This window comes from Mya arenaria, chromosome 15, assembly GCF_026914265.1.
Source record: "Mya arenaria isolate MELC-2E11 chromosome 15, ASM2691426v1".
NCBI classification, from domain to species: domain Eukaryota; kingdom Metazoa; phylum Mollusca; class Bivalvia; order Myida; family Myidae; genus Mya; species Mya arenaria.
In genome coordinates, this window is record NC_069136.1 from 44,262,158 (window position 1) to 44,273,705 (window position 11,548).

Consider the following 11,548-nt stretch of genomic DNA (forward strand, 5'->3'; position numbering starts at 1 on the left):
CAATTCAATTCAATACAATACAATACAATACAATACAATACAATACAATACAATACAATACAATACAATTCAATTCAATTCAATACCATACAATACAATAAAATATAATAAAATATAATACAATACAATACAATACAATAAAATACAATAAAATACAATATAATAAAATACAATATAATACAATACAATACAATTAAATACAATACGATACAGCACAAAACAATACATTAAAACACAATACAAACACCAAATACAAACAAAGGTTGGTCATCGGTTTCAATAATACTGATGCGAAGAAGAATGTCTTTGAAAATGCCTCTTACCATATAAAAGATGGAGATAGTTATTGTAATATATATACAGAATAATTTATGTACAATGGAGAGCCAGATTTAAAACACTATGCCTTGTACAAACATGACGTATCAATAAGTTATAAACGGTATGTGGGCTCAATATGATTGCGTCCATTAAACAAAATGAGAGAAATTTTCACTGGTTGACTGACGTTACGTATTAAATGATTCACAAATAAAGCTACTTTGGTCATTAGTTTAATATTTGAGCAGGTTAACAGATCCTTGGATGTAATAGTATTTGGCCTATTAGCCTGTCACTAAATGTAGATTGTAAATACGTTTAGATAGTAAGTGCATTGCCTTGTTGGCCTGTTCAACTAGATTTTGTTTTGCGTTAAGAAAACTTCCGGAGCTTGAAAAGAATACTCCTACATATATATATATTTTGTAACCGTTTCTATTCTATTTTCTCCTATTTGGAAACTAAAGCGAGTCAGCAAAATATAAGTGCACCCCCCCAACTATCTTTGTTTTATCGATATTTACCTTTAACTGAAAGAAGCGATAAGTAGTATTTAGTGCTCGTCAGGCTGTGTACATAACTGATAAAAGAAGTAGTTGAACAAACTTTAAGGTGAAACCGTAGGATACCTAATTTTAAACAGGTAACGTTTTATTCGCATTACATAACTTAGATTCAATTACAATAAACACAATCATTTGAATTTTGACAAATTTCTCTGCAATGCTGACAAATTACGGAAACATTGCGAAATGAATTTATTACGTTGTACATTGTTTCTTCATCATAATTAGTTAAAACAAAAACCTTGAAATATATATATTGAAGTGTATTTAAAGTAAAATAATGGCGGCGACACGATGGGGATGTTTGGGTCCGGGAAAGATCTCATGCGACTTCTTCCTGGCCATCCAGGACAACATTCCCGCACTGGAACACGAGGTGCGTCTGGCAACAAACCGATTTGGTAATCGTAACATTTCGGCAATTCTGCTACGTATTAAAGAAGCCGTAACTGCATCAAATTCAAACGCAACGTCGCTTGACAGTGAATGTATCGACATCAACATATAAGAAAAACAGGAACATATTTCTTTCGCAGCATGCTGCACGTTGGAGCTTTGCGAGAAAATGCAGTTCTAATGACCGTGGGATAGGTTTAGGAAAATTTATTCTAAAGCAATATTTCCACCCGAAATACATACATTTGATTAAACGAATGACTCGTCCTGGATTTACACTACATCATTACATTTATGTTGTACCATGAACTTATTCCTCCATGTGAGTTTTCAAAATGTTTGTTATGGCGTAGATTGTGCATCAAGTTTCGAACGCTTTACGAGACACGACCGATAAACTAGACGCGATCGGTATGAACGCTTTTGAAGACACGACCGATAAACTAGACGTGTACAGTACGAGCGCTGAACTAGACTTGAAATCTAAACTAGGCACGAATGGTACGAACGCTAAACCAGACGCGAAAGCTAAACTAGGCACGAAAGCTAAACTAGGCACCAAGGCTAAAATATGCACGAATGGTACGAACGCTTACCTGGACATAAACACTTAACAAAGCAGGAATGTCATGAACGCTAAACTAGACACGAGCGCTAAACAAGACACAAACCCATCTTGTACATGTTTTCAGTTTGTTGCCGTCGCATCACGGGATGAGAATCGGGCGAAGGAATTTGCAGAGAGGTTCAAATTCAAACGGTATTACAGCTCTTATGACGATGTTGCCAACGATAAGGATGTCGGTAAGAAAGTCACCATATATTATTACGTTCTCTTAAATCATGCATTGTACTGAACAGCATCATTAAGTCAATGAAAATCTCATTTTAGTACCTTAAGGTCCCATAACAGTAAGCATCCTGTTCCGAGTTTCTGTTCTGAATTACCCAAACATATTACTACACTGACAAAATATCATTTGATATAAGAGCACATTAATATCTCTTGATAGTAGTATATCTTTTTGTAGACAATATTGAAATTAAAAAAATTGTAACCAATAGTAAAGGACTTCTAGTCTCGTGTTTCAGATATCGTCTACATAGGAACCTTACACACCACTCACGTAGAGCTCTCCTTGAAGATGTTAAAGGTAACGCCTTAAAGTTTTGCCTTCCTTAGTAAAGCAGCTTATGTCTGCCGCCTGTAATCCACTTTAGGACTCTTAACAGTTTAGCCTACCCGCTAGGTTTTTTTGCCCACAACATTGCAATATAAGACAACGTTGTGTATGCACCTTAATCTCGGTAGACCGATTACTTGCTAGAGAATAAAATCCGCCTAACACACAGTCCGATGCCTGTGATTGTAATATATGAGCAACGGAAAAAAATATTCCATTGCTTATTTTAACTTATGTGGCTATGTGGCAACATTATAAATCTACAAAATTTTAATTATAAACGCTTGCTTTACCGATGAAAGACATGTGTTTTATCTGAATACATATACTAATAGAATATAAACCGCTGGGACAAGCCCAGTTATTAAAAAATCATATATAAAAACTGTTTAGGGGCACATGACAATGGCACAAACGACAGTTAGCTAGAGACACAAACGTATAACACCACATACACATAAACATACACCACAGACAGGCCATGCACGTGGACGCCATTCAAGCTATGTGTCTCTCCCTGAGGCACAAGGCAATTGCGCAAACGACAATGAGCTAGGGACACAAACGTGTACACACCACAAACACAGATGCAAATAACACCGACCACACATGCACGCGGACGCTATTCAAGCTATGTGTCTCTCCCTGTTTGGAGGCACAAGGCAATGTCACAAACGAAAATGAACTAGGGACACAAACGTATAACACGACATACACATATACAAACAACACAGACAGGCCATGCACGCGGACGCCATTGAAGTCATGCGTCTCTCCCTGTTAAGATGCACAAGTCAATGGCACAAACGACAAGGAACTAGGCCATAAACGTATAAACACGACATACACAAATTAATACAAACAACACACATAGACCACACATGCAACAGGTATGAATGGCATGAACTTTAAGTGGACAACTATAATGAGTTCACAAAAGCACGAACCAGAACTATTACTCATTACCATTCATTCCGTGGGCAGTCATGTTGTCCTACATTGTTATTTCTCTGATGGTGATGCCATTGTCCATATCATACGTCTAGTTATTACTAACCCACCAACGTTTGGACGCAATATGCATTATGTAGGATGGTTTTTATCTGGCGAAGATTATTAGCAAAAGCCACAAACTAAGATACAGCACTGGTTTCGATACTTTCTGCCAGATGTTTTAATTGTAACTAGTACTAAATACATATGTTTGTTTTAAAAGGAATCTAATTTAATGTTCTTTTTCACAATATCATTATTACTATTATTTGGGTCATTACTTAAATGACAATATTCTGATACATACGTGTTTCTATTTCTATATATATATAAAAGTATCAACGACTGTCCACCCTTTTGACAAATACAGCTTAAACTTTCAAGAAACAAAACAAAATTAATGGACACAAACATGCAGAAACTTAAATTCACACCTTTGGTTGAACTACTAAACAGTTTCCGAAAAATCCAACGTTTAATGTAAATTTTATCGCAGTAACCTTCATAAAGCAGCTCGGCTTACCAAAACATAACAAAACTCATAGCTTTATGCCTTGCAATATGCATTCAGTGTACCTCCATTTGTAGTAAATATGGAGTTTGATCTTTTTTATCATTACGTTACCTAGAATACGGTTTTTCTTGAAGACTCGATTACGTTGGTATGCTTATTAAAAAGTGTTTTTTAAAAGGTACATCTAATTTTGTAATCAAGTACAAGCTGTGGAAGTCATTTAGAACACGTTTTAAAAAAATCATGGGACAAATCACATTCTTGTAAATGCAAGGAAAATTTATGTGCGTCTTACGGCTTCGTTATAATGTGGCTACTGCGCTTACCCCTGTAGTTTACAGTGTATAATTGTATTGAATTATAACTACTGTGGCACCATAATGGGGTGGAAATATGTTTCTCCCATCCCAGATAAGTAGATCCAAATATATGACCATGCTGGAAATCCTTATCTTGCCCACGAATAAAAGTACCCGTATGGAACTACTGTTTTCACTACACACAAAAGAGTTCAAACGAAAAAGTACACTAAAATTAAAAAGGCATATCCCTCCATCATGGGCAAATGTATGTTTGTCTATTACATTTCCGTTATGATTGGAAACTTGCTTGTGTGCCTGTCTGGTGTACATTTGTTTTAATGCGGGCCTACACATGTTTATTCTTCTTTAATATGTTTTGCTTTCAGGCTGGGAAGAGTGTACTTTGCGAGAAGTCAATGGCGATGAACCTAAAACAAGCCAAGCTCGTTTTAGATACAGCCAAAACAGAGAAAAGACTCTTCATCGAGGTAAGGTTATAGGTTATACACAGCGCTTCGACATAGACCCTTCATGTACGTGGACTTAAGTATATGCCACTAATCGTTGACGTGGGCTGGACATTATGAAACATTAAACATTAGAGAAGTTGTCAATTTTGAAAAATCTGCACGATATGAAAGGAATTATCCTGAAATAGGACTTAACAACCACAGTATACGTAGAACAAGTCCAGGGGCCGTTATTATAAAATTTCTTAAGTAAATTCATACATCTATTTCCAAAAGTTGTAAAAGAAAAGAAAAGTAGAAGTGATTTAACAAAAGAGTTTGTATATTACTTAAATTAATGAAATGAAGTATCATATGACCAGTAAGATACTTAACTTTACTTAGCACGCATATATTATTTTGTCGCGTTTATAAAACTTTCATTTGAGCAAATGGACACAAAATCAAAATATGATTTTGAATATAACATAATAAATATAAGGGACAAAATTTTATAATATTTTTTGAGGGGGAATTACTTGTTAATTGTGTATAACATAATTCAAAACCATTCAATTTTCCGCAAAAAGCTACCATGTTAGTGGACAGGCGACAGTTGTTCCACATTTTCATTAAACTCTAAGGATGAAATATTTTTTCGTTCGTATTTGATTTACGTTCGATCGTCCAGCTATTGCACAACACAGATATAGGCATGTAGATATTAACCCGCCATTTTTTGCTTTCTTTTTAAGGCACCGATGTTGACAACATTAGAGTGTAAATAAGTTTTTATTATATACATACTTAATTTTCATGTTTGAAATGTGTTTGTTTTTGAATGTATGATCATACATGGAACTTGTTAGTGGTTATTTAATAAATGCTTCAGATACTTTCCCACATTCACAGGCTTGTTGGAGTCGTTTCTTCCCAGTTTACGACCTGATACGCTCTGAGCTGGGCAAAGGAACCCTTGGTGAAGTCCGCATGGTTCAAGCCAACTTTTGCAAACAGGTACGCTAAAAATCTTTAATTCATATTGCTTGAATATGATGCGTATCTAGGAAAGTGTCAATGATTCTGATAAATATCATTTTATGTTGCTTAGTATTTGTAATGTAATATAATCTTAATCGAAAAATGCACAGTCCTATGAGATAACAATAATACCTTTATTCAGATGTCACAAACACCTTTTATTGCGCCAAACCAATGGGAACAGAAAGAAGGAACTACCTTATATAGGGCATTAAATTAACAGAAACACAATTCTAACATATGTCTATTACTACAATATCGGCTGGATCAGTATAACTTTCATTCTCTTAATAAATACTTTGTTTACAGATTCATGTTTGATGTCCCGCCTTGGCCTGGTCAGTATTTCAATCAATTTATGTTTCACTGCAGGTCGCCCACTTCGACCGCGTAAAGAATATATCGATGGGAGGAGGCGGTGTGCTTGTCTTCGGCATCTACTGTATACAGTTCGCTTGTCTCGTCTTCAAGGAAATGCCTGAGTCAATTACAGTAGTCGGAGGGTTATTAGGAGGTAGAATAAATTTAAAGTTGTTAAATTAAAGGAAGCACTCTCTTGGATCCAAGTTATCAGTTGTTTACAGGTAGCATGTTTCGTGTTTTGTAAGATGACTGTTACTAACTTCTCTATAAAGTTTATCACTTTTTTATCACTGTTTCAGACGTCGACGAAGGAGCCTGCGTCATATTAAAGTATCGGGGTGGAGCGATGGCCAACCTGACATATCACGTTAACAGCGGGCAGGGCAAAAACACCGCTGTCATCCTCGGACAGAAAGGCAAAATTGAGGTGTGTATAACCACCATAGTATTTGTATTGAGATGTGTACTGCCTGGAAGGTCCTCAGAAACCCCTGCTTATTGCAACCACCGTGTTAATAGAAATGAGGTGAACACTTTCTGGAGGGCCTTGTTATTACCCTTATTATGTTATTGGTTTTGAGTAGTGTACAACCTGGACGGTTTTCTGAAACTGATATTGAAAATCAGGTGTGCGCTATCGGTAGAAGACCCAAAAAATCCAGTTATGACACTGACTGTGCTATTGTTATTACGGTATGTACTATCTAGAGGGCGCCCAGAAATTGTTTTTTTTAAACATGTATGTTTTTTGCCCGCATTCGCTGGAAAATGAGTTGTTATTTTTTACATATAATAAGTAAGAATAATGTGAAAATTATTATGTGAAAGCAACTTTATTTTAAGTAAGATCCTTTTGTCAGCTGAACGATCCATTCCATTGCGCAACCCGATGTCGCACCCCCTCGGGAGAACACGAATTTCCGTTGAAGAACAACGACTACAACTTCATCAACAGTAGCGGATTGTCGTATGAGGCTGTCGCTGCTAGGGACTCGCTCCTCAAAGGTAGTGTTAGTTTATCTTATTTTAAGCTTATAAATTTACACCGAGTGCCGAGCTATTATTAAAACCATGGACACGATATAATAAACATGATGTGATTAACACGGTCATAGATTGCTATGGGGATCATAATAATGTCATGTAAACCCAAGAAGCCACATGGGCTAGCACATGAATGTTAAACAAATGAATTTGTTTTTAGCTCGACTATTCGAAGAATATGGAGAGCTATACTTCTCACTCATGTGTCGGCGTCGGCGTCGGCGTCACCCTTTGGTTAAGGTTTTGCATGCAAGCACACATAGGTTAATATCTCAGCAACTACTTGAGGTATTGCATTGAGACTTTATAAAATGGCACTCAACCATCCAACCTACTTAATTAACCAAGTTAGAAAACTCTAGTTTGCATTTAATTCAAATAATTGCCCTTTATTATTCAACTTAGAAATTCTGTTTAAGGTTTTGCGTGCAAGCACACATAGGTCAATATCTCAGCAACTACTTGAGTTATTGCATTGAGACTTTATACAATGGTACTCATCCATCCAACCTACTTAATTAACCAAGTACGATAACTCTAGTTTGCATTTAATTCAAATAATTGCCCTTTATTATTCAACTTAGAAATTCTGGTTAAGGTTTTGCGTGCAAGCACACATAGGTTAATATCTCAGCAACTACTTGAGGTATTGCATTGAGACTTTATACAATGTTACTCATCCATCCAACCTACTTAATGAACCAAGTCAGAAAACTCTAGTTCGCATTAAATGCAAACAATAGGCCTTTATTATTCGTCTTAGAAATTCTGGTTAAGGTTTTGCGTGCAAGCACACATAGAATAATATCTCAGCAACTACTTGAGGTATTGCATTGAGACTTGATACAATTGTACTCAACCATTCAACCTACTTAATTAACTAAGTTAGATAACTATAATTTGCATTAAATTCAAATAATAGCCCCTTTTTTGACATAGAAATTCTGGTTAAGATTTTGCATGTAACCAGTTTTAAGTTAATACCTCAGCGAATACATCATGTATTGCATTGAAACTTTACAAACAGGCTCCCAACCTTCTTCTTTAATCAAGTAAGATAACTCTATATTTCATATTAGATAATTTTTGCCCCTTTATTATGAGACTTAGACATTCTGGTTAAGGTCTTGCATGTTAGCACACATAGGATAATATCTCAGCAACTACTCGATGTATTTTGTTGAGACTTTATACTATGGTATTCAACCACCCAACGTAATTGAATTACCAAGTTAGATAACTGTATTTTGCAAATAATGGCCCTTTATTATTAGACTTAAACATTCTGGTTAAAATTTTCCATGTAACCACATTTATGTTAATATCTCAGCACATCATGTATTGCATTGAAATCTAATCTAACAGTGATTCATGCATGTTTTCAACCCTTACATTGAAAAGCGGCGGAATAGTCGAGCGCGCTGTCTCTGTAACAGCTCTTGTTATTATAAATGTTCCTAACTAGTATCAATTGTATAAAGAATATGTTATTTGTCCTAATTTGGGGTGACATTTTCAACTTTTGAATGGTATCTTGCACACTACGGCTAACTTTTATTTTGACGTTCATTATTTTCGTAGTGGTGTTGTTCATTGTATTACTTTAACCGCAACAATCAGTGGCAGAGGAAAACACTTGATTCGACTGCAATTTTCACTGTGAACGTTTTGAACGTCACTATGGGCGTTTGTGTTGATACCAAACTAGTGTTTCAGTTTTGGTTTTATGGGTTTCAGCGCTATGGAAACCTGTTTCTAACTTTTTGCTTGAAGTAAAAAACAAATGGTTTTATGTACACTTTCAACAACATGGTGGAGTTCCTCCCATGTATGAATGTCTTCAAAACAATGATACCGCAGATGCTCGTTTGCCTGTTTTAATTATATGGTGTTTCTAGTTTTTGGATGCTACAAAAAACGTAAAAACGCATCCAGAGGGGGTTTTGAACTCAAAATAGCTTATTACCAACAAAAATGTCCTTCGAAAACCAAAAACACTGCTCAGTAAGACAATAAATGGCTATTAATAATAACTCTTTGTTACCTCCCCTTGATGTTAGTTTTCTCTCATTCCCAGGTGAGATAGAGCACCCGAAATACAGCCATGCTGACAGCATCATGGTACACACGATAATGGACGAGGTACGACGTCAGCTGGGAGTGAGGTACCCCGACTTCGACTGAGGACTAGAGATGCTTGAAATTGGTCCGAACATTTCTGTGTAACCTTGTGTCATCGTATACTTGAATGTCTAGTGTTAAAGATGCACTCTTACTACAATTAATAATATTGTTTGAATATTCCAAAAAGGATGAATGAAAGTAAAAAACAATGGTTCTTATGAAGGACATCGAGTTTAATTGGAAAGAAATGTGTATAAAACACGGTATTTCTATCTTATGAGACTAAATTAGACCACAGTAAATCTTCACTGCTTTCACCAATCATCTAATATTTTTACGCTTTCTGCATTTAAATACACGTTTACAATCTTGTTATCAGTAAGTAATATTTTCCATAAATGCATTATTTAGTAAGTAGTTAAAGGTTTATCAGTCAAAATTGATGTTTTTTTATACATGTGTATATATTGATTTTGAATAAGAATGTCACTTTAACATAATACATATCTTTAATTCCGACGATGGCCCATAACTGGAGTTTTAAATACCATCTATACTGTTCAATATAATTATAATCAAAGATGTGATTAGTAATTAAAATGTTAATTTCCCTTACGTTTAAAAGACGTCTTACGTTTGTATTACAAGTCTCTTCCCATTAATTTTACTTCTATTTTATACGATCATGAGTTGATAAAAAATATATGATTAAATGAAAAATGCTAGATTAAAAAAATCGTCATTAAAATAGGACTAGGTCTTGTAACTTTTATTGTTTGAGAAAGAGGATATTGTTACATTCGTAATAACTAAGCCACATATGGTTATACAGTATTTGTATTCAGATGTTGTCGTAAGTTCTTTTACTGTTCAAGAGTAAATACTTCTACACAAGTTGACATATTTTGATTTCATCCTCCTTTTACAACAAACGTTTAATAGCAAGCAACTGATACTTTGATTAGTTAATTAATTGCACTATATCTCTGAGGAAAATAAAGACAGACTTTTGTTGGTGAAAACGTTTGTCAAAAGGAAGTTCAAAAGCAAAAATACTCACTTGTTAGAATTTAGGCTCAGAATACATAAAACGTATCTTCCAGTTTGTTTGTGTGGTTTATTTTATTCATTTGGCTGAGAATACACTAATTCAATCCTTCATTGAACACAATAACGGGGGAACTCCTTGTCAGCACATCACTAGAAATAGCCACGAAGGAGATGGATAAAAGTTAGGTTGTTTGAGTAAACTTGCATTGAATCACCAAACCAATCAAACACTAGGCGAATTTGTTATTAGGTAAATGGTGCTGTTATTATTATGCACCAGGCAATTGTAACCACGCCCCCAGGTCCGGGTGATTTTTACGTACCAGCCGGCCTCGCAGTGACAGATGAATGCGGTTGTTTTGTCTTCGCGCCAAAAATAGCGGGTAATGGTCCTAACTTAGGGTACGGGGGCATTCGGTGGGGATTTTACCAGCAGTTTGTCCTCTCAGGGCGGGGATTTTACCCGGGCTTGGCTGAACCTGAAGTCCCCACTATTCCCCTGACCTGGGGGGGGGGGGCGGGCGTAGTTACAATTAACTGGTGCATTACTATTGTGTTTTCGACTGTCTCTCGGAGCTGCATAATTATGTGAATTGCCTTTTCATTGACAACTGCAATTGCGATTGCAAGAGCTGCACGTAATTTATTTTTATTAAACACGGCGCGTTTTCTTAATTATTCCCTTATCAGTTGACAAGTATTTGTTTTACGGTTCACAAGTGATGTTCTTAGCAGTGATATATGGCAGACACTTGTTTGGTTTTGAGAGAAGAAGCGCACCCATCAGTATCATAAGACATGATGGATTTTGTTTGCTTGCATGTTACAGTGATCGATCAATTTCAAAGAGTCACGTCTAACAAATCAGATATAAAAAAATGTTTTTGATATCTCTGATGTCCTTTAAATACTATTCCTGCTTAACGCAAATGTCACCATGGGTACAATGTTTATTTTGCCTCCTAATGAATGTTCTTTCACTAAACAAAAATTCAGTTTATAGGGAATTTAAAATGCAAAATATTGATGATTCTATTAATTCTATTTAGAATTTGGTTACGCAGATGTAAATTAGAGGTTAATCCATAGAGGAGTCAAGTTGTTCGAGCGTCAATTGACTCGAGCGTCTAATATGGCCCAAGACATAGTCGAAGGACGTAATGAGCACCAGAGCCAATTAAGACAATTGTCACGCAACGGC

At 35.7% G+C, this 11,548-nt stretch overlaps 1 protein-coding gene across 1 annotated transcript; it reads left to right on the forward strand.

Annotated features, from left to right (window-relative positions):
- The first annotated feature begins 1,167 nt into the window (after window positions 1–1,167).
- On the forward strand, window positions 1,168–9,386 carry LOC128220613 (trans-1,2-dihydrobenzene-1,2-diol dehydrogenase-like). The gene is made up of 9 exons (XM_052929080.1): window positions 1,168–1,263; window positions 1,976–2,087; window positions 2,376–2,437; window positions 4,663–4,764; window positions 5,638–5,742; window positions 6,139–6,280; window positions 6,429–6,556; window positions 6,990–7,134; window positions 9,251–9,386. The coding sequence occupies exons 1-9, from the start codon at window positions 1,168–1,170 to the stop codon at window positions 9,355–9,357; spliced, it is 999 nt and encodes a 332-aa protein (XP_052785040.1). The 3' UTR covers window positions 9,358–9,386.
- Window positions 9,387–11,548: the final 2,162 nt, after the last annotated feature.